This window comes from Dipodomys merriami, unplaced genomic scaffold, assembly GCF_024711535.1.
Source record: "Dipodomys merriami isolate MVZ:Mamm:240054 unplaced genomic scaffold, mDipMer1.0.p SCAF_6, whole genome shotgun sequence".
Taxonomy (NCBI): domain Eukaryota; kingdom Metazoa; phylum Chordata; class Mammalia; order Rodentia; family Heteromyidae; genus Dipodomys; species Dipodomys merriami.
The window spans coordinates 13,458,356-13,481,204 of record NW_027206179.1 but is presented as its reverse complement, the minus strand read 5'-3'; the positions used below and the strand labels follow the sequence as shown (position 1 = coordinate 13,481,204).

Sequence of the window (22,849 nt, the reverse complement as noted above, 5' to 3'; positions counted from 1 at the left end):
CCAAATGCCCAACCAGCACTAGCCACACCTAGTTGTAAGCCTGGCATTTGGATTGTGAGTTCAAGGCTAGCCTCGTTTCCATTGCTGAACCTAGTCTCAAAAAAAAAAAAAACCCTATGAAGTAAAATAGCAATAATGATGAAATCACTTAGTGACTGATAAGGAATCGGAGAGCCTTTGCTTAGTCCCTGCTAGGAGGCCCTGGGTGGGGGAGGGGGAGTGCAGGGGAGGGAGGCAGAGAGGAGGGAGGGAAGGGCATCGAGGTGGCAGCGCCTGCCAGGGTGGGAAGGGCAGGAGCTGGGGCCCCACCTCACACACCCTGGCCCCCCAGGGCTGGCTGGCTCCTGCCTGGCACGCTTCAGCACCATGCCCTTCCTGTACTGCAATCCGGGCGACGTGTGCTACTATGCCAGCCGCAACGACAAGTCCTACTGGCTGTCCACCACCGCCCCACTGCCCATGATGCCCGTGGCCGAGGACGAGATCCAGCCCTACATCAGCCGCTGCTCTGTGTGCGAGGCGCCGGCGGTGGCCATCGCTGTCCATAGCCAAGACGTCTCCATACCCCACTGCCCCGCCGGCTGGCGCAGCCTGTGGATCGGCTACTCCTTCCTCATGGTAAGTGGTGCTCTCCCCTGTCCCCTTTCTAGAAGAGCCTGGGACCTGCTGGAAGTGTAGTTCCTCCCTCCAGCTGTACCCAAGATGGGCACAGCGAGGACAGAACCCGGGTCAGAACAATCAGACAGGCAGACTGCCGATGTGCACCAGGCACAGGTCATAGTGCAGGGTGAGGACTGGAACGCAGCTTGGATGTTGTGAGTTGTGTGCAAAGAATGGAGCTTCCCCCACCTGGAAAGGGGCCACCACACCTGTGCTGGAGTGTAACGCAGATCACGGGGCCTCATTGTTTTCACACAGCAGTGAAGCTCTCTGTGGTTTAGCAGAAGGCTGATAGAGAGCTTGGTCTAAAGTCCTAAGAATCTTACAGTCTAGAGTACACTCAGTGGCTGGGTGGTCTCAAATGGCTACTCAGGAGGCTGAGATCTGAGAGCTGTGGTTCTAAGCATCTTGGGCAGGCAAGTCCATGACTCTCATCTCCAGTTAGCCACCAAAAAGCCAGAAGTGGAACTGTGGCTCAAGTTGTAGAGAGCTACTACCCTTGAATGAAAAGCCAAGCTCGAGTGTGAGGCCCTGAGTTCAAGCCCCAGTACCAACACACACACACACACACACACACACACACACACACAGTGCACTTGGTATTGGCGAGGCCTGTAACACGGCTCAGATCACCCCCGGGGTGGCTGTGTGTGCACCTGAGGGAGGGGGCCTGCATTGGACCCCACTAGACCGTCCTCACCTCGGGTTCCACCCTGGCCCTATCCCAGGAGCCTGACAGCTCCTTGGCAGTGACCATGGCCACAGGTAGCTTCGTTTATCCCAGAAGCCAGTGACAGCAGGTCAGCGGCTCACTGGGCATTTCCGCCCGGGCCCCTGACCAGCTCTGTCTTCCACCCTGTACAGCACACAGCCGCTGGGGACGAGGGCGGCGGCCAATCGCTGGTGTCGCCGGGCAGCTGTCTGGAGGACTTCCGCGCCACGCCCTTCATCGAGTGTAACGGGGCCCGAGGGACCTGCCACTACTTCGCCAACAAGTACAGCTTCTGGCTGACCACCATCCCCGAGCAGAGCTTCCAGAGCTCGCCCTCAGCCGACACGCTGAAGGCCGGCCTCATCCGCACGCACATCAGCCGCTGCCAGGTGTGCATGAAGAACCTGTGAGGCCCCGGGCAGCAGCGGCCACGCCAGAGGCTACTTGGTGCTTATTCTTAACTTATTACCTCAGATGCTTTCCCCACACTATCTCAGTATTGCCTTCAAAACCAAAGGACCACAGCACTGCCCTGACACCCTTGGTCGGCTCCTTGGTCAGCAAGTGGGCCCTGGTCAGTCAGGACCTGCCCCTGACACTGCAGATACCCGGCACAGCCCATGCATTTCCCCCACTCCTCATACTAAACCACAGAGCTAGCACTGTAGCCGCCGGTAACAGTCCCTGCCTATCAGTGCCTCCCGGGGCGAGGCACTCTCCGTGACAGCAGAAGAGAGCGTGTGGCCAGGGAGGGCCGAGGCCAGGCCGCCCGCTCCCCGCCACCTGCCCCCCACCATAAGCATGGTGCTATTTTTCAGGCCACGTGGAAGGCCTTGGTGTTTTACATGCGGGAGTGAGCTCTCGGGCCCCCGCACCAGAACTGTCAGGCTTGTCATGTTGAGACACTGACAGCCATCTACATCCTCCATATGCCCATGGGGACCGTGGGGCTGGCCTTTCTGGCCACTGCCGGCTTGATGTCCCCAGCCTGCATCCTCCTGGATGAACACGGGCCCCAGCCCTCCCCCTCTGCCCTGCCCGAGCTGTCTGTCCTCGCCCGCCTGTCCCGTGTAATAACATAAATAAAAGTGATGCTGAGCGTTTCTAACTTGGGTGCCGCTGCTCTGGTTTCCTCTTATTCCCGTGAGGACACCACCCACTCGGCCGGGACGCAGGCCCCGGGCTCTCCCAAATCCCCAGCTCCCCCATGAGTGCAGGGCCAGATCTGCGTGCTGTCTTTCAGGGCCCATGGCTGTGCACCAGTCAGAGCGTGGGGAACGGTGGTACACATGCCCTTCCAAGGTCATCTTCCAAACCAGTGCCAGCTGCAGCCCTAGCGCGACTTCGCTGCACTGGAGCCAACCCAACCCTGTGCAGTGCAATCGTGCTCCGCCTGAAGCCTTGAGACCATGGAGAATGGGAGGTGGGGAAGGGGTGCGTCCACTGGACAGGGCAGCCCTGGACAAAGGGAAGGCAAGAAGGAGGAAAAGCCAGCTCTAAGGCTGCTCATAAGGTGTCTGCACCTGCAGGCCATTTACACATGAGTCCCACAGGAGGGACCATGACAGAGCCTCAGGCTGCCCAAAAATCACAGACATGTTTGGGTTTGAGGGAGGAGGGGGTTGCCAGTATTCGGTCTAGAACTCAGGGCCTGGGCACTATCCCTTAGTTTCTTTGCTCAAGGCTGGTGCTCTACCACTTGAGCCACAACTCCACTTCTGGCTTTTTGGTGGTTAATTGGAATAAGAGTCTCTCAGGTGCTTCTGTCTGGGCTGGCTTTGACCCATGATCCTCAGATCTTAGCCTCCTGAGGAGCTAGGATTACACCGGCACCTGGAGAGGGAGGGAGTTTGGTTGGTTCCGGGAGCTAGTGGGAGCTGATTCTCAGCCAGCTAAGCACACGTGCCTGGTTAAGCATTGGCAAGCACCTTGGGGGGGGTGTCCTCATCATCAGGACATTCACACAAAAGGGGGCAGGCAGCCTCCTCCCACTGTCACCCCAAAGCTGGGCTCAGCTCCCTCCTGCCTCACTGCCCAGGAAGGGCTGTGACACCCCCAGTACCTTGGGGGGGGCACCCCACACTAGGCCTCTCCACCCTGTACACACACGCCTTGTGGCTATAGCATTGGCTGCGGCTTTCCTGTACAGGAGCTGCTTTAGAATGGGGGAGGGTACCCACCACTGTGCCCAGCACAGGCATCAGAGCCTCCATGCCCAGGGGAAGTGGGTCCTGGAAGCAGAGCCTGTGCCCACTTGGGGGGGGGAGAGTCACTGCAGCTCAATGTACTGAAGGTGTGTGTGACCAGGCACGTGCCATACCCAGCCCCCAGCTACGCAAAGGCTGGACCTCCCAGGCACCTCCCACTGTTCCTCAAGGGAGGAAGGGACATTAAAAGCCAAAGCTTCGGCAGGGAAACCTGCTTTAAAGTGAATGGGGTGGGGGACTGTGCTTGCTGGTGGGACCACTTCAGAGCAGCACCACCCGGCGGGTGTAGACCCTGGCCTCAGCCTCAGCTGCAGGTCTCTCTCTTCACCTGCCATCCACCACTGTGTCCTCTTTGTTAAATAAGATTTCCCCAAAGATGGTAAGTCTGCCTGTTCAAAATGAGGCGGCTAGTCCCCTCAACCTAGCCCCAAGCCCCAACCCCTCCACCCTCCAAAGCCCCAGCCTCCCGGAGTGCCTGAGGACCAACCCCATACTTGGCACCAACAAGGATTGGGGTTCGAAGCCAGCCTGAGCAGAAAAGACCATGAATGGCAGAGCATGAGAGCTGAGTATGCTAGCTGGGCATGCGTAGGGCCGAATTTGAAGCCCAGTATATATTAAAAAACAAAACAGGCTCACAGCCAGCATCCTGGTGACCCCGTTCTTCTCCAGCAAGGAGTCCCCTGGAGTTCAAATAAAACCTTCATACCAAAGCTCTTCTCAAAATCCATTTTTATAACATGGAGCCCACCTATCCAACCAATATAAAAAAGAGCCATTCTTGATTTTTTTTAATAAATTAAATGTGAGGAATCATTATTAAAATGCATCAAAATACAAATCCCAAATGGGAGGAGCTCTGTGACTCACAGTGTAGAGAAACGTCTGAGGAGAGCAGCAGGCACTTGCGCTGTACAACGTGGCAGCCGCTGAGGGCGGACCCCCGCCTCACCCGGGCCCAGCGCGGCCCAGCGCCGCCCGCCTGCCTCAGGTGCAGCACCCGGACCTGGGCAGCGCGTCGGGCTTGCTGCTGGTCAGGTCCACAGTCTGTGGCGGCCCTGCGGCCCGCTGCTGGAGGATCCGGGGCACCACCATGTCGAACACGCTCTCAAACAGGAAGTCCACGTTGTAGCCAGTTTTGGCACTGGTCTCGAAGCACATCTGCTCGGCCGCTGGCGCGTCCTTCTCATCCAGCATCTTGTACTTCAGGATCTTCTTATAAAGGGCCACGGCGTCCTCCAGCCGCGCCTGCTTCGGCTGCCTGGGGGATGCACTGGGCCTGGTGCTGGCCGCCCTGGGCAGTGGCTGGTCCTTCTCCCTGCTGGCCACCGCCCTCTCCTCCGCCAGGTCCACCTTGTTCCCCACGATGGCAAACAGGCAGTCTTTGCTGGCCGTGTCAGTCAGGCCCAGGAACCGGTCCTCCAGCTCCACCAGGCTCTGGTGATGGTTCACGTCATAGGTGAGGATGACGGCAGCCGCGCCCCGGCAGTACATGGAGCCCAGGCCGTGGAATTGCTCCCGCCCTGCAGGGAGAGGAGGAGACAGGGGCCATTTACCTCAGCCCACCCGCCCACAAGCCCACCTGCACCAACCCCACTGCAGTAGGGAGGACAGCGACACCCTTGCTGTCTCAATCAGAAAAGGGGGCGACTCGCTGGACCCCACATCCGTAGCCTCTGTGCAGACCACCAGAGACTGCGTGTGTGTGTGTGTGTGTGTGTGTGTGAGAGAGAGAGAGAGAGAGAGAGAGAGAAAGAGAGAGAGAGAGAGAGACTCTGTTCAGAGTGACCCAGATGGGAAGGAGTCTCTCCAATCAAACCCCTCAGTGTAGGGCGACAGGGCAGATGAACACCCGCTGCTTGGGTTCACTTGTGCTGCCCTCAGGCTGGCTCACTGTCTGATGAGGGAGGTGTGTGGAAAGCTGGAGCCCGGGGGCCGTGCACAGGCAGCGTCTCCCCTCATGGAGCCACCCACACCGTCACCCAAGTGAGAGTGCTCACCCGCCTGCTGGCCAGTCCAGCGACCCTGCAGTGGACACCACCACAGCGCCACAGCTGCTGCCACGGGACTGGATCTCAGTGTCATAATGACCGTGCAACACGCATCAATGAGCCTTGACGCCAGTCCTCAGTGCCCCCGGCTGCCTGAGCCTGTGCCTGCATGCATTTAGACCCAGTGACTGAGCAAGGGCCACCAGCCACGCTGTGCCGAGGGACACCGTGAGCCTCTGCAGCACAGACTGCCACCGGCACGTGTCGTCCACGCAGAACGCTGTGTCCCTCATCCATCTCTCACTGCCACGGTTCTGAGCCAGACACTGAGCCTGGGCCCAGTGCTACCTCATCTGCAGTCCTGAAAGGGCCACGTCCTGACAAAGGGCACCAACCGCTAGCCGGGTGGCCCTGCCTGGTCCTAAGTAGGCTGGTGGTCTCTGGCAGAGGGGAGTGCGGGGATGCAGGCACGTCTGGGAAAGCTCTGACAGTTAGCGGCCCCGGGCCCATTTTTCCAACCAAGCCCAGGAAACTCCCCTGAGGCAGGCTGCAGCCGAGCCAGGCCAGAGAACAGCAGGTCTGAAGGCTGACCTGGGTCCTGCCTGAGTCCGGGGGCTGCCCCCCTGCTCAGGAAGGCAAGCCACAGGGATCTGGAGCCCCGGGACCAGTTCTTGGCCAGGTAAGCAAGCATCCGCTGCCTGTTAAGCGACACAGGACTCAGGAGTGTCATTCCCTGGCGGGCGGCCACCCTCCCAGAGCGCAAGATAATGAATGGCCAAGAACCTCTAAATCACAGGACCACACAGAGCCAGATAAGCCACGTTCAGAGAAACAAAGGTCACATGCTTTCTGTCACATGGAAAATCTAGACCTTAATGATAATAAAAATATCATGAGTCTGAAAGGGAGACAGTTGGGGAACCTGCAGAAAGGGGGAGGGAAAGGGATGGGAGACGGGAGGGAATGATTGAGCTACAATGTACAACGGCATGAAGACAGCAGAGTAGGACCAGTAAAAAATTAAAATCAGTAAGAGTGGAAGGATAAGGAAGAGGACTAGAGGGATAAAGTGGATAAAAGTACATTTTATGCGTATATGACAATATCACAAGGGATCCCTTCATACCATTGATAAATGCTAATAAACAATCGCAGGCACCGGTGGCTCACGTCTATAATCCTGGCTACTCAGACGGCTCAGAGCTGAGGATCTGAGGCTCACAGTTAAAAGCCAGCCTGGGCAAAATAGGCCATGAGACTCTTATCTCCCATTCACCAGCAAAAAGCTGGAAGTTAATGGAAACAAGGTAGCAAGGCGGGGGAGGGTTATGGTAGTGTTTTTGCTTTTGGAGTTTGTTTGTTGTCTTTTTAGGGCATAAAGAGGGGCTCGGAAATGGAAGGAGAAAGGGTAAACAAATGCAGTCATGCTGTTCAGTAGATCCTGTGTAGAAAATGACCTAGGCCACTTTTGGGCAGGGACGGGAGGGGGAGCCAGGGTGAGGGAAGGAAGGGGATGCTGTCCAGAAAGAACTGTGCTGGTCACCTGACCTGGGAAATGGCAGCCTCTCTCTACAGCACCTTGATAATGACAATAAAATTCTATATTTAAACTCAAGTGGTAGAATGCCAGCCTTGAGTGAAAAAGTCCTGCGTTCAAGCCTCAATACTTGTACCACAAAAAAAAGTAAATACCAAACTAAATGGACCCAAAAATATGAAACCACAAGCATTAGTTTTCAAAAGAAAAGAAATGGTTCTCCATACCCTAGGACTTGCATAGGCACACGAATAACCACCCAGAGCTAGAGCTGCAGTAGCACAAAAGGTGATCAGCTCCAGCAGGAATTTAACGGGAGAGTACCGGCAGGGACCAGGGCGGGGCTTCCCCTGACCCTGAAGGAATGTTCTTTCACATCTCTGTTACGTAGTTCACTGGGACAAAGGGAGAAGTGTGCTAATGCCTACGCCTAGAATAGCTTTCTGTTCCAGATAAAAATGTCTGACAGATGTGCTGGGCGTGGTAGTGCCAGCCTGTAATCTCAGCACTCCGGAAGGTGTGCTGAGAGTTCTAACTAGCCTGAGCCACACAGTGGGACCCTATGACAAAAAAAAAAAAAAAAAATTAAGTCAGATTTGTCTTTTAAAAAAGACTAAAACAAACCAAAAATAATACATTAACAGCAACTCAAAGAAGCAGGAAATGGAGACCCCAGATACCAGCCAGAGCAGCTGGCACAGCTGTTAGCTTCCATGCAAACAAGTCAACCAGCTAGCCCAGAAAAGAACTGACAAGGGCTGGGAAAGTAGCTCAGTGGTAGAGTGCTTGCCTAGCATGCGTGAAGCCCTGGGTTCAATTCCTCAGCGCCACATATACGGAAAAAGCCAGAAGTGGCACTGTGACTCAAGTGGTAGAGCGCTAGCCTTGAGCAAAAGAAGCTCTGGGACAGTGCTCAGGCCCTGAGTTCAAGCCCCAGGACTGGCAAAAAAAAAAAAAAAAATTGACAAGTCTGTACTCTTTGTGCTTGGAACTCTCCAATCCTGACGTAGAGGTCTGTAATTTTAAGGTGCTCATGGGTGGTCCAGGCTGCTGCAATGTGGGCAGTGCCCAGAGCAAGACGGATGGCCACGGAACGCTGGCGTGGAGCTAGTGGAACAGTGTGACAGATGGCGAAGACGCTGCAGAGCCACAGACCTGCCATCCAATCCACAGCATTTGCATCAGACCCCTCATGTTCCAGACTCCTCGCAGGTTCCCGGGCAGGTATGCCGTGCGCCACCCTCCGTCCCTCAGCTGGTCGCCGGCTCCTGGACGGCTGGACCTGACTGCTCGTGAGTCCAATGTGGTAGCGTGCCAGCCATCGCTGCCTTCTGGCTGTTCACCTGACACCCATGCCACAGCCCAGCTTCTGGACTCGGTGCTCCCCATGCTTGGCCCTCCCTGAGCCGCCCGGGATCCAACTCACCATGCCAAGCTCCAGGCTGGCCCAGAACCCGGGCAAAAGAAAAAAGCCTCATTTCAGTGGACACCACCAGAGGTCAGCACAGCCGAGCGGAGTGGCCGCCCTCATGAGCTGCTGTGTGCCACTTGAGAGGGCTGAGTATGGGGACTTCAGAAGCACATGGGGATGGGATCTGTGCCGGTGCTGCCGTCAACAGAGGTGTGGGTGATTATCCCCAGTGGAGAGGGAACCAGAACCCGGACCACCATCGGGACCCAGCAAAAGTACCACACAAAGCCCACCATGAGGTGCCTGGGAGGGGCAGAAGGGGAGCAGGGCAGCCCACGGGGCAGGTGCACCTGGCCTACCAAGGCCTGGCTTCAGATCCCAGAGCCCCAAACACCATCACCCCCCCCCCCCCGCCACTGTGCTGGGTGAAGTTCAGCCTGGAAACCAGATGTTCACCACAGATGGGGGCGCGACGGAAACACAGCAGACCTGCAGCCTCCCCAAAACTCAGCACAAGGACCTTCCTCTCTCCCAGAGCCCCAGAGGGAGCGGCAGGGGTGGGCTGCCGGCACACAGGAGGAATGGAGCCCAGACAGAGGGACTCAGGCGGGCCTCCTCACTTATGCTCCGCCCCATGGGAGACAGGCCATATGGCTGGCGCCCCAGAGACCAGGAGTGTGCAGAGCATCTGCTTCCAAAGTCCGCACTGAGCTCCATCCTGGGGAGTGACCGCTGCCCTGAGCCTCTGTGGGGATCGGGGCAAAAGTCACTGGGTGTCAGCATTACCGATGGCCCTGGGGTTCAGGTGTGGCTCACCTGTAGACCTGTGCCTTGGGTAGAGTGCCTAGAAGTGTGCTCTAACCATGGCGACAAGAGGCATTTTCTAAGGCACAGATGCCCGGTCTGGACCCCAGGGAAGGGAAGCTGAGCCAAGACGCCAATGAAGGGGTGGTGTGCCAGGCTGTTGCAGGGCTGGAGTGCAGCTGACGGCAAAGCGCCGCCTGGTGCCCTGCAGGCTCCAGCTTCTTTCCAGCATCACAGAAAAAGAATGCAATTTTAAACACAAGCAGGCAGTTCCAGGAGCGCCAGAGCCGATGCATGCTGTTTCCGTTCTGCAGAAAGCAAGACTTCCGAGGAAAGGCGGACGCAGAGCCCAGGAGCACAGAGCCAAGCAGGAGCCGCACGCCAGTGTGAAGGGTTGGAAATGTGGCTGCGAGCCCTTGGACTGTGGGCGGGCGTCTGCAGGGAATGGGAGGTGGGAGGGCGGCTTTTCCCCCCCGGGGCTAGGGAGGGCGGACCTGCGGGCCTTGGCTTCAGCCTGTGCCCTGCTAGCAGATGAGAGAACAAATGCCTACCGTCGTGCATAGCTGGCGAGGCTGTGGGACTTGGTGATGGGAGCCTGGCGAGCATAGCGGAAGCCATGCTCTGAGGCCTCCAGCCCCAACGGGCCAGACGCAAATCAAGGCTTCTTCCCCTGGTGACCGCAGGTTGTGCAGGGTCAGACAGACCATGAGTTCTTCCCAGCCGCCCCTCACCCCTCCCTCCCTCCGCAGACAGGCAGGGAAGCCACCGGTGTGCCCCTCCCCACGCCGCACCAAAGCAGAAGGAAGCTGGGACGCCCCTTTGCTTGGATGACCAAACCCACACACCACCACCCCCCCCATGCCCAAGGCAGAAACTGTGTACTTCCTGAGCACAAGCCACAGACCACAACGCACCCCGTGGCCCGGAACCTGACAGCTCCCAGCCTCCAACCTGACCCGAGGCTGCTCGTGAACCCATGACCCTCTCATCTGACTCAGCCAGCGAAAAACCATCCCCAAAGAGGCTCTGCATCTCTGAAACACAAGGCATCTGAAGAGCCTTCCGGGGAACGCCAGCGAGTTATCTGGAGACAGACACCCCTGGCTGCACCCGGGGAGGCCACTGCCCGGCTGGCAGCAGGGTGGGCAGAGGATGACACCCCACAGGGGACAGCCAGCCACAATGCAGTGCAGGGGACAGTTATTTCTTTTCTTTCTTTTTTAGGTCCCAGACTGGGACTCAAACTTAGTACCTGCCGCTTTCACTCACTGGCTAGCATTCTAGCAACAGATTCACCCCTCCAACTCCAAGCAGGGGGGCTTATTTTGTAAATGACACTGTGCAAAGTATGTGTGTTAATGTTGGCAACCAGTCACACCCTTCCCAGACCCAGTGATATTCCAAGCCTTGTGCACGCTCAGAAATTCCCACTCACACCAGGCCTGAGGATCTCAAAGGACTCAGGTCCTGAAAGGAACTGGCAGACTTTCAATGGCCAAGGACATAGGACACAGACACCCAAGCCACTGCCACAGGACACAGATGCCCAGGCCACACACACAGGACAGCAGGCGCAGAGAGAAGCCAACAGATTACAGTGCCCCCCTGGAAGACAGGGCAGGAAAATAAAAACAGATTAGAAAAGAGCATGTCCGCACTCCAGCCACTAAAGGAAATAACAGATCGCTAAACAAATTCAAAGGACAGGGACACAGAAGTCATCCGGGACACAGCTCGTGCCACAGGCCTGCAGCCCACAGCCTCAGAGACAGGACACAGCGAGGGCCAGGACCAGTGTCTACTCCAGGCCTGCCCAGCCCGGGGGGGGGGGGGGGGGGGGGAAGGGGTCTCTCTACTGCCCCTGCTGGGTCACTGGCCACCATGAAAGAAAACTGCACAAAAACTCCCACGCCCAAGCAGCAGCGGCCAGGTGTTCATTCACAGCTGAGCATATAAAAGAGATAGAAATGAATTTCTCTGCCTGCAGAAGGAAGAAGGCTTCAAGACAAAGTAACCAATGAGCTGGGGAAGAGGAAGGAATTAGGTAAGGCTTTTAAAATAAGCTAGTTCCAGACATTCTGTAATCTTAGTTGCATGAAGTTACTGTTGGTTCTATCTTGTTTCGAGAAGACTGTGGTCCCCAAGGGCAGTGCCGCACTCCAGCGTACTAGTCCTGGGGTACACAGCTCACCATGTTAATCTCTATCCAGCCCAGTTAATTGTTGTCCAAGTGCCGCTCCACCCAAAGCAATCAGGAAATAGTTAACTACAATCATCCATACCCAACCTGTTTTAAAAAAAACAAACAAACAAACATCGGGCACCAGGCACAGGCACCAGACACGCCTATAATCCTAACTACTCAGGAGGCTGAGATCTGAGGCTTAAGGTTCAAAGCCAGCCCTGGCAGGCAAGCCTGTGAGACTCATCTCCAATAAACCACCAGAAAACTGGAAGTGGCACTGTGGCTAAAGTGGCAGAGATCTAGCCTTGAGCTGAAAAGTTCAGGGACAGCGCCCAGGCCCAGAGTTCAAGCCCCACGACCAACAAACAATAACAACAACAACAACAAAAAAGAAAAACACACAAACTTTTTTTTACTTTTTGAAATACAGGATTCCAAATTATTTCTAACTAATGGAATAGCACTCCACAGGGGAGAGACAGAGTATTCCAGAAAAAATGATCCCTCTTCACATTGAAAGTCTTGTGTTTTCATTCTCATCCTTGAGGGTGATTTCCACTGTACACATAGGAAACAAACCATGTGAGCCACTCAAATGATAAAGTGCACAACTTGATCCCACGGGGGAAAGAGGGGGAAGGTCGAGTATGGTTCCTCCCCTAAGACCCCCCCATCCCCATCTGCTCCCCCAGGGGGTCTCCACAGAAGGATCCTGCCCCAGGGTCTTCTCACCCCCCACCTCCACTTGTTACACAATAATGATTCAGCTTAATTCTCAAATTAGTGCAATCTTTTCAGGCATGAATCTACTTACAAAATGCAACAATAAAACCAAATAACTCAAAGAGATGTTTTTCAACAGCCTACTATTAAGAGAAAGGAGGTAAAGCGCAAGAAATACACTTACATAACTGACTTAGCTTTCAAAACAAAAACACCTCACAGCCCAGCGTGGTAAGCCAATCCCCTTTCACTTCAATATGTACTGTTTGTCCGGTGATAATTTCCAAATGAGATTGCCAAATAAAAGTCACTCTTTTGCTAAAGTGTCTACTTACTAAAGCAGCAAACAGATTTCCATTTTAAACAAGTGTTGACTTGTTCCAAAGTCAGGACTGACCTACAAATTCACTATAAAACCTGGGCACCTTCCTTCTATAATTTTATATAATTCAGAAGTTTTACATAAAGCGTAGTATCATTTTCATAAGCTAAGTGTGATAAACTGAATTTGTACACATTACCCAGTTAGGAGTGATTTACAATGCAAAAGCTTGAGATGTCCTCTAGGAAAGCGTTGGTATGGTAAGGCCCCCACTACCACTGACACCTTCGCTGGACAGGTGAGGAGAGCTTTTTCTTTTCCTTCTCTGTAACACAAAGTCTGCTGGAAAATACATGGCAGGGAACAAGTGTTCTCATGCCAATTCTGTCCTAAGAGAAGGCGGAACACTCACAGGAAGTGGGACTGTGCAGATGTTTCTGGTATCTGTCTCTTGCTTAATGGACTGGACATGTTCTAACCTCGAAAGGCACGTCAGCCACCCACAGATATCAGTAAGCGTGCGCATGCCGTCTGGGCCAGAGGGGGAGGTGCGTATCTGAAATTCTACCACTCAGAGGCTGAGGCAGAAGGATCATCAGTTTGAGGTCAGCCTAGGCCACACAGCATGGCCCTGTAGAGAATGTATTCGGAAGCATGGGAGGACAGATGCTCGTATGGGGGAGAAGAGGAAGGGAAAAGGGGAACTATCTGCACATATCTAGATGTAACTGCTAACTTGACAATGCAGAAGCCTGTCAGTCACTCATAACTGGGTATTGTGTAAGAATTCAGTCTGTCGCATTTGGCTATAACAATGCTCTGCTTTATATAAAAGAAGTTAAACTTTTGAATTATTATATAAACTTATAAATAAATTCACCAGAACAGAACATGGATGCCTAGGCGGGGCTGGGACAGGAAGCGAGCGTTGAGGACAGCAGGGTTTCTCTCTGCGATGGCCACACAAGATGAATGTTAATATGTGTGCCTCACACATGGCACCAGGGGCTCACGCCTATAATTTTAGCTGTTTGGGAGGCTGTGATCTGAGGATCACAGTTCAAAGCCAGCCTGGGCAGAAAAGTCTGTGAAATTCTTTTTTTGTTTGTTTTGGGTCTGGTTGTGGGGCCTGAACTCTAGGTGCGCGCTGTCCCACAGCTCTTCAGCTCAAGGCTAGCGCTCTGCCACTTGAGCCACAGCACCACTTCCGGCTTTTTTGTTTTTGCTTATGTGGTGCTGAGGAATCGAACCCAGGGCCTCAGGCATGCAAGGCAAGCACTCTACCACTGAGCCACCTTCCCAGCCCCATCTGTGAAATTCTTAAATCCAATAAGCTACCAAAAAGCTGGAAGTGGAACTGGGGCTCAAGTGGTAGAATGCTAACCTTGAGCATAAAAGTTCAGGGACAGTGTCCAGGCCCTGAGTTCAAGCCCTAGGACTGGTGCACACACCAAATCACCATGTAGGAATCCAACACCTCGTACAAACAGGAAAGGAGCACAGTGGGGGGAGCTTCCCCCTGCCCACCCTGCTCTCAGCAGCAGCCATCCTCCTCAGGGCTGGGTCCAGCCCCAGGCGGTCTCTGTCACCCGCCATGGGAATTAGGTGGTAACCTGAGAAAACTGTAGACTCTCACCAGACTTGGCCGGCCTGGATTCTACAAGTGCTGCACACAGCTCTCACTTGGAGACCAGGAGGCTCTGAGCAGCTTTGGCTCCACTAGGAGCCACTCCACTCCCTCTACTGATGAGCAGCCAGGTGGAAGAGCAGCCAGGGCGGGGGCTGCACCATGGCTGGCCAGAGCTCATCAGATGTGGAATTCGTTAGGTTTGGTATATGCTTTGCAATCTCGGAAGAAAATATGCATGGCTGCATAAACAGGGGGTCCAGGCTGATACCTAGGATGCCGCCCAGAACACTAACAGCCCCATGCCACCAAGGCGACTGGGGCTTGGCTCCTTGGCACAGCATCTTGGTTGTGAAGTGCTGCTGCTCTCCAGCAAGCCGGATGTGCACCAACGAGCTGCAGCCACACTCGGAGTGCGTGAGCTCCATCCATCCTGAGCACCAGACTCCCAGCCACAGTGCTCCGGCTGCCTCAGCCCTGAATTAACCGGATCCCATCTGCTTGCCTAAGCCAGACAGCATCACCAGGAACTCGCCTGGGAGTTTGAGTGCCAGGCAGGGTGTCAACACACACATGCACACACAAACACACACATACACATTCATTTCGTTCACAAATCTTATGGCTTATGGCAGAAACCCCCAAAACATCTGCTGTCCGTGGTCTATAGAGGTCCAAGGTGAGGCCAGGAATCAAGCCAGCGGTGTGATGGTAAAAACTGCCAAGCAAGAAGGGTGATAGAAAGCCGGGCACCAGTGGCTCATGCCAGTCATCTTGGCTACTCAGGAGGCTGAGATCTGAGGATCCTGGTTCAAGTTCAGCCCAGGCAGGAAAGGCTGTGAGACACTTATCTCCAATAAACCACCAGAAAACCGGAAATGGAGCTGTGGCTCTAAGTGGTAGAGTACTAGCCTTGAGTAAAAAGAGGTCGGGAACAGCACCCAGGCCCCAAGTTCAAACCCCACGACTTGTCAGAACACTGCCCGCCCCCCCCCCAGCTTTCTTGAGGCCTCATTGAAAACTAAAAGTTGTGCATATTCAGGTGTACATATACTGGTGCACGTGTGTCCTTGTGAAATGACCCTGATATCAAACAAATGGCCGCCTCTCCCCTCAGTGACTCTCACCAGTGCTCTCATAGTACATTCCAAGCACATCAACAGTGTACTGATGCCAGTACATGCACCAGAACCTTCCAGCCTGCCTGCCTGCAACCTGCTACCTGGCATCAATAATATCTCCCTGGTCCTGTGACCCCGCCCACCCTGGCCAGGGGTGCACCGTCCCTGACCCCACCCACCCAGCAGGGGTTGTCCGTGGCCCTACCCACCTGGACAGGGGTCAACTGTTTCTACTGGAGCAGCTTCCTTAGATCCCACGTGCATGAGGTCACACAGGCGTGCCTTCCTGCGCTTAGCGTTCTTAACTGAAGTTCCACACACATACACGTTGTCACAAATAACATGATTCTCTTCTTGTGACTGGCCTCAGACCCCCACCCTCCTCCCAGGCCTGGTCTGCCATAGTGCAGCTCACTGACTGAGACGGGGTCTTGAGAGCTTTGTACAGATGCTGTGGAGCCAGGATCTGCCAGTGCCTGCTTCCCCAGAGGCTGGGGTTACAGATACGAGCCACAGAAACAGCCTTCTTCTTGCTGGAGTCCTGGTGAGCCCCCAGATCTCACCTGAGCGTGGGGATCACAGCAGCTGGTGGCGCCCAACTGGTCCTGGCCCACCTGGGTGTGCACAGGCCGCATGCTCTGAACTCTGGGCTCCTTCTCCAGGGTGGGGTGCATGAGCCAGCCACCCATGTGAGCGGGGCTGCAGGCCTCTGCCCCCGGGCAGATCAGACCCCTCCACTCCACTCACTGAGTTGGGCTGCTCTGCAGCCTAGGTGAGCTCTAGGCGAGGACGGGTGCTAGGAGCCCGTCCAGGGCACGGCAGAAGCTAGCACTGTGGATGAGGGTCTGTCCAGCTGAGGCCCGGCCCCTCTGGGGTCATTTCCAAGGGGGAGGGACGGAGGGGGGGGCGATGGTAGCTTTCCAGGACTGGGGCCTGACGCTGGATGGCACGCATGTGTGGTATGCAGGGGCCAGGACCGCCCCCCCCATCCTGCTCACTACACGAGGACATCACTTCCAGGAAGGACACAGTGACCAGTGGCCAGCGGTCAGCCCCCAGGGCGGCCTGCCCGGCTCTCAGCTCCCCTCTGTCACAATCTGCTTTGTGCAACTCCCCCCGGCCAGCCGGGCTCCCCGCCAGCCCTGGGAGGATTAAAGGAGAAAAGTGCACAGACGCTGGGAAGAGCTCCTGTGGCAGTGCTCAGCCTCTTGGGCTGAAAGTCACGGAACCCAGGTGAGCCGTGGATGAATATGAAACGGCAGGAGAGTCCGGTGCCCCGGCCACCGTGTGGTCACCTCCCCGTGGCCACCTTGGGACCTGGCACAGAACGGACCTTATCTTTATGACAAGGGACAGAACGAACCTTTAGGGAACACAGAGCCTCCTCCGACTCATTCATCCTGACCAGTGAGGACAACAGGAACAACTGTTCTGGAAGCTTCCAGAAACGGGGACCTTGATGCTGGTCAGCCAGGCTGGGACTAGGGTGCATGACTTTCGTCCCCTGCCCCCAGTCCCTCTGTAAGCACAGGTCGTTCTTATCTGTGCCCTGTTCTCCCCCCACCACGCGTGTGTCGTGCGATAATAGGAAACAGGAAATAGGAATAGGAAAGCTTAAGCCATGAAATGCAAAAATAAAAGTCGTTTATTAGCCAGCCCGGCTGGAATGTCTCAATCTTTTGATCCATGTTTTTGTTTGTTTGTTTTTGAATTCTGAACAATACAAAGCAGAACAGATAAGACCAGAATTCATCTGTGGACATGATGTGGCAGAAACAGCATTGCTGAAAGAGTAGTACTGCATATTTGCTCATTTAAGTCCACTCATGCCATGAGTTCTTTTAAGAAAAAGCCTCTCCTTGGAGACACCTTTAGAGTTTTAACACAATTCCAACAATTACAAAGTCACTAAACACTGGGCCAAAAAAAAATGTAACAAGTGCATCCCTAGTTTTCAAAAATAAAAATTTTAAAAAACAGCAGGACACTAGTGGCTCACGCCTGTCATCCTAGCGACGCAGGAGGCTGAGATCTGAGGATCGCAGTTCAAAGCCAGTTGGGGCAGAAAAGTCCCCATGAGACTCTTATCTACAATTAACCACTAAAAACTGGAAGTGGCACTGTGATTCAAAGTGGTAAAGCACTATCCTTGAGCAAACAGAGTTCAAGGAACAGTGGCCAGGTCCTGAGTTCAAACCCCACAACAGAGCCCCTTCCTCCCCCCAAAAAGCAAACACAATGTAAAATCCCACTAATACATGGATTTTATTTCTGTATTTATTTTGGCAGTGCGAGGGATTGAACTCACCTGCCAGCAAGAGCTCTACCACCTGAGCCACGCCTCCAGTCTTCCTGCTTTGTGTTTCAGGGGCTATTAACAAGTCTCCACTGTCTGTGGGTCAAACTGGTTGTCACTGGGCCCTACCTGATCCCAAGCAGCAGAGGAGTTCTCCACCAGCAGGCTTGATTCCTCAGTGCACACAAAGGCTGCCACTGCTCCCACAAGCCCTCCCTCTCATCCCATCCCCACTCCTTGACCTCTGTCTCATCCCAGAAGGCTCCTCCGGCAGACCCTGGTCCTTGTGACATGCTGGCTGGGGTAGTAACAGTCCAGCACCTCGGGCTCAGAGGTGATGGTTTACTCAGCAAAGGCTCAGCTTACACTTCCTTGTCCCGCTTCCTTGTCTGAGTGTTGTTTGGGAAATCTGCCAAAGGGGACACACTGCTCTCCAACCATGCTGAGACAGGTGCAACAGTCAAACCCCCACCCCATTTTTTTTGGGGGGAAGCAGAACTGAAGTGTGAACTCAAGGTTTCACACTTGGAAGACAAGTGCTCTACCGCTTGAGCCACACCCATAGTACTGTGTGTATTTTTCAGTTGGACCTCCTCCATGTGCCCCCTGAGAGAGGCAGCTTGGACCAAGTCCCTCCTACCAGCATCTCCTTCCTAGCTGGGACCACAGGCACGCATCACTATACCCAGTTTACTGCCTGAGATGGGGTCTTGGATACATTCTGGCTTGGGACGGCCTCAGACCACAAGCCTCCTGCATTCTACCTCCCAAGATGCTGGGATTACAGGTTTGGGCTGCAGGATATGGCAGCATCTTTTTGTAAGCGAGGAAAGGGCAAGGACACATGGCTACAAGATCAGAGACCCCAATAACTCTGTGACTCTGGGAGGTTTTATGGCATGGGGAGACGAAGAAAGCGACCAAGAGGAAAAAAAACCACTCATCCCACATCACACACAGGAGCTGCCCTCCAGCACGAGCTCAGGTCAGGGGGTCGGTGGGAAAAGATTCCTTTAGCCGCCCAGCTCTAAGGATAGATGGAAGGGGAAGAAGACAGGAAACACAGAAGGTTCTCTAAGCCAGAGAAGGCAAAGGAAGGAAAACCTGCTGGCAGGAGACCCACTTGAGGCTACGGAAGGAATCTGGGGTTACCCAAGAACTTGGGGACCCAGCAAACCCTGACCCCTCCAGCCAGGGAGTCATGGGGAAGCGGGAGGCATGGAGACACAGTGTGGACAAGGTCCTGCGTCCCCCATGGGGAAGACAAGCCCTGACCTGTGATGGGGGAGGGAAACCTGGTGGAACCCCACACCCAGGACACACAGATCCATGATCAGTGGAACCCCACGTCCCCTAGACACATGGACCCCATGCCCCAGAGGTGCAGACCCCATCATCAGTGGGCTGCCATGGCAGCTACTGCACAGGTCTGGGCATGAGTCTTTCACAGCAGTCCCCCATTGTCCCCTCCTAAGCCACAGAGAGCAGCAAAGCCCCACCAAGCATGGCCTGAGGCTCTGCTCCTGGAGGCCCGGACTAGCGGCTATGACCGCCCCATTCCCACTGCCTGCATTTTTCACCTACGACACACCCAAGAGAGGCAGCTGAAAGGAGCAAAGATCGCAGAAAGACCTCTCCTCACTGTGGCCCAGGGTGGAGGGCAGAGCTGGAGAAAAGTGAGGACCTTGGAGTTTCACCCCAGCAATGCGCTTTCCAGGAGAGAACACAGAATCCAGCACAGCACTGTTGAGCACCTCTGCTTTTGAGGCAGGGTCCTGATACGTGGGCCCAGGCCGGTGCAGAACCCCCATCCTTCTGCCCCTGGCTCTGTGGCTGGGATTACAGGCAGGCTCGCCAGGTCTGGCTACTAATCCCATTTAACATGGAAAATTCATTCCTGTATTGGGCAGGCTGGTGCACCCAGGACAGCAGCCTGGGATTTCTGGACCAGACCTTTAGATGTGTCCCTTAGTAGAACGCAGACACAAAACTCCGAACTGCAAGGTTGTAAAAGTACAAACACACACATCGTCACTGAAAAGGCATGGAAGTTTCCTGTTCCTTCGTTTGCTTGGGGTATCCTACCCTTTGCCATTTATTCTGTAGCTAAACTGAAAATGGACTAAGATCTTTACGTTATGGTTTTGGAAAAGCATAAACACTACACACACACAACAATAATTCACTGCCTATCTTTAAAATGTCTGTACGTGGGCTGGGAAGGTGGCTCAGTGGTAGAGCACTTGCCTGGCATGCCTGAGACCCTGGGTTCGATTCCTCAGCACCACATAAGCAAAAAGAACAAAGCCGGAAGTGGTGCTGTGGCTCAAGTGGTAGAGAGCTAGCCTAGCTGAGGGACAGGGCCCAGGCCCAGAGTTCAGGCCCCACGACCAGACCAATAAATAAATAAATAAATAAAATGTCTGTACATACATGCAGCCTGGCTCCAGGCATGCCATGCAATCCCAGCCACTTAGGAGGCTGACATGGGAGGATCCTGGGATGAAGCCCGTGCAGACAGGAAAGTCCGAGTCTGTGAGACTGTTAGCTACCCCGCTGTGGCCCCAGTGGTGGAGCTCTGGCCTTGAACACAGAAGCCTAAGGGCAGCGCCCAGGCCCTGAGTTCAAACCCCAGGACCTGCACCCAACACCAGAGTCCTTGCAGGAAAAGCTCCCAGGCCCTTGGTGTGTGAGTTCTGCTCAACTAAAGCTCGGGACAGAAGAGAAGACGGCGGCTATCTCCCAGTGTCCCGACTACACCCAGCAGAGCCGGGACGTGCAGTGCCTCGGTTTCCCCTTCCAAATAAAAACAAAGCTAACCAAGCTTACTGCGGTGTCTCAGAGACCGTTCTCCGGGGTGTTTACGCTAAAGCCACACAGAGCCGTCGGGGTTCCCGCACCGGCTGGGGCCCCCGGCCCGGCCTCCCAGGCGACCCGCCCCGGCTCCCGGGCTCCCAGCTGGCCCGCAGGGGAGGCGAAGGGCGCCGGGGACGGGCAGAGGTGACACCTGCCGACCCCAAGGCCGGCCCCGAGGTCGAGGTGGGCCCCCCGGGGATCGAGGTCGGGTCCCGAGGTCGGGTCCCCGGGGTCGGAGCCCCGGGCTCACCTGCGGTGTCCCAGAGCGAGAGGTGGAGCGAGCGCCAGGCCTTCAGGTAGAAGGCGCCGCCCACCGTGCTGACCGCGTCCGGGAAGCGCCGCTCCATGTACCGCTGCAACAGCGACGTCTTGCCCACGTTCACGTCCCCGAGCAGCACGATCTTCCCGTCGGGCTTCCGCATCGCCCCGCCGGGGCCCCGACCGCGCCGACCCGGGGCCGCCGAACCCGGACTCGGGCCGACCCCGCGGGCGCCTGCCGCGGGACACTGAGAAGGAAGCCGGCGTCGGGCGGGGACCCACGTGGGGTGCCCGCCCTCGGGGACGCCCCCGGGACGCCCCGCCCCCTGCCCGCCGAAGCCCCGCCTCCGCAGGCCCCGCCCCTCCTGCCAGGCCCTCGCCTGCCGATGATCCGCCCCCTGTTGGCTCCGCCCTGCCTGGCAGGCCTCGCCTGTCGTTGCCACGCCCATACCATCTGGGCGCCCCGCCCCTTGCCTCCAGACCCCGCCCCTCCGGGCCGCCCCGCCCCTTGTCGCCAGACCCCGCCCCTCCGGGGGTCCCCGCTTTTCTCTGATCCCCCTACTCTCCCCGAGAAGCCCTGGGTTCAGACTAGAGTTTGGGTGCGCGCCTGGGCGGAAGGTGAAAAAGTTCTGGAAGCGCCTTCCTGGACGCTCCCTGTGCACAGGGTCCAGGCGCCCCCGGGGAGGGGCGCCCCGCGGTCCGAGGGGGGTCTTCGGAGGGTGGAATCCTCGGGCGGGGGGGGGGAGCCCCGCGGCCCGGGAGGGTCCTCGGGCGGGGCGCCCCCCAGCGGGCTCCGGGGGTCCCCGCTCTCTGGGGCTCTCCCGATGCGCCCGGCCCGGTGAGGGTCGCTGAGCCCGGGGCCGCGCGCGGTCCGGGCCGCTGGGCCCTGGCCGGCTCCTGAGCCTGAGCTCCGCCCCTGGCCCTGGGCTGATGGAGGTGAGGCCCCGGGACTCTCCACGAGCGAGCCCTGGGACGCTCGCACGGACCGGGGCCACCCGAGCCTCCCCTCCCCCCCCCATCTAGGCCCCACGTGGCTAGGGTCACAGGCCGCAGAAACAGGTGTGGGCTGAAATGAAACTGAATTTTAGGGGGCAGTCACGTGGGTCACATTGCACAGACTCTGGGAATTCGGGAGTAGGGTCAGTTCCGAGTAGGTGCTATGACTACAGGAATTGGGGGTGAGTCACACACGTCCGAGAAGTGCAAGGAAACTGTTGCACCTGTAGTCACACCGGGAGAACCGTTGGGCACCGGGGAAGTGGAAACTGACAGCTTCTTGGAAACAGGGGCACAGGGCAGGGCCTCCATCGCCAAGCTGCCCCTGAGGCCTGACAGCTGGGTGGGCAGCACTGGGCACTTGTGTAGAAAGGGTGGGGAGCAGCCCTGGAGCTCCACAGGCAGGGAGTCCAGCCCTCCGCTGCCGCTCTGAGTCTGGGGTCCCTCAGAGAACTCACTGCTAGTTGCAAACCACTAAGTGGCTGGGGGCTGCCTGCACCCACACACAGCCTAGAATGACTTGTGTGTGGTTGATCATGCCTGCGCTCAGCACATGCTAATGTGGCTCTTCTTCTTTAAGAGGAGTCTCCCCTCCTAGGCTGGGAACTCTAAGCCCTTCCTTTCCCGGGGAGCCTTGGGCCTCGCCTCCCCTGCCAGCCCTCCACAGGTGCAGCCACCACACGCCTTGAAGAGCTTGCTCTCTGGGACCTGAATCAACGACCTCTGCCTGGGGCCGAATTGCCCTTGCTTCTTGGCCAGCTTCCAGGTGTCCAGTGTTCTGGGGGGGGAGACACAAAGATGCATGGGTCTCCATGTCCTTAAACTTAAATCTCCTCACCTCTCACCTGCAGGACTGTACATTCCGTTGTTTTGGAAATATCCAAAGTGCATAGAGTAATTCACAAAGGAGCACAGCTGAGCCAGGCTGAGCTCCTGAAGAGCCTAGGATAGGATCTTGCCTGCCTCTGTGACTGGGACTAAGCTGCAAAGCACTGACACTCGCTTGGGCCTGAAACTGTCCAGAGGTAACAAAGCTGGGCCTCTCCGCCCCCCTTTGCATGGTGCCTTGGCACAAAACCAGCTTCCCAAGCTCTCTTTGCAGCCACCTTGGAGTCCAGGAAGAACAGGGCTGATAAATCTTAG

General features: G+C 56.0%; 2 protein-coding genes across 5 annotated transcripts in view; one reads left to right on the top strand and one right to left on the bottom strand.

Moving 5' to 3' along the window:
* Window positions 1-2,480, top strand: part of Col4a2 (collagen type IV alpha 2 chain) — a 143,805-nt gene extending 141,325 nt beyond the window's left edge. For both annotated transcript variants that reach the window (XM_070002624.1, XM_070002625.1), the window contains exons 47-48: window positions 332-618; window positions 1,525-2,480. In XM_070002624.1, coding sequence (XP_069858725.1) covers window positions 332-618; window positions 1,525-1,782 — 545 coding nt within the window. In that variant the 3' untranslated portion in view covers window positions 1,783-2,480. The remainder of the gene's footprint in view (window positions 1-331; window positions 619-1,524) is intronic.
* A 1,875-nt stretch (window positions 2,481-4,355) lies between these two features.
* Rab20 (RAB20, member RAS oncogene family) lies at window positions 4,356-20,968 on the bottom strand. 3 transcript variants are annotated; one of them, XM_070001931.1, is made up of 2 exons: window positions 20,703-20,968; window positions 4,356-5,102 (listed from the first exon to the last, which is right to left on the bottom strand). In XM_070001931.1, the coding sequence occupies exons 1-2, from the start codon at window positions 20,872-20,874 to the stop codon at window positions 4,567-4,569; spliced, it is 708 nt and encodes a 235-aa protein (XP_069858032.1). In that variant the 5' UTR covers window positions 20,875-20,968; the 3' UTR covers window positions 4,356-4,566. The 3 variants fall into 3 exon arrangements, with proteins under 3 accessions (XP_069858032.1, XP_069858034.1, XP_069858033.1); XM_070001933.1 differs by lacking the exon at window positions 20,703-20,968 and adding an exon at window positions 15,510-15,775; XM_070001932.1 differs by lacking the exon at window positions 20,703-20,968 and adding an exon at window positions 9,874-9,943.
* Window positions 20,969-22,849: the final 1,881 nt, after the last annotated feature.

Excerpts from the sequence above, each read along its gene's own strand:
- Rab20 (XM_070001931.1), bottom strand. The coding sequence starts at position 20,874 with ATGCGGAAGCCCGACGGGAAGATCGTGCTGCTCGGGGACGTGAACGTG. Across the intron at positions 5,103-20,702 it reads CTCGCTCTGGGACACCGCAG|GGCGGGAGCAATTCCACGGC; the intron begins GTGAGCCCGGGG and ends CTCTCCCTGCAG.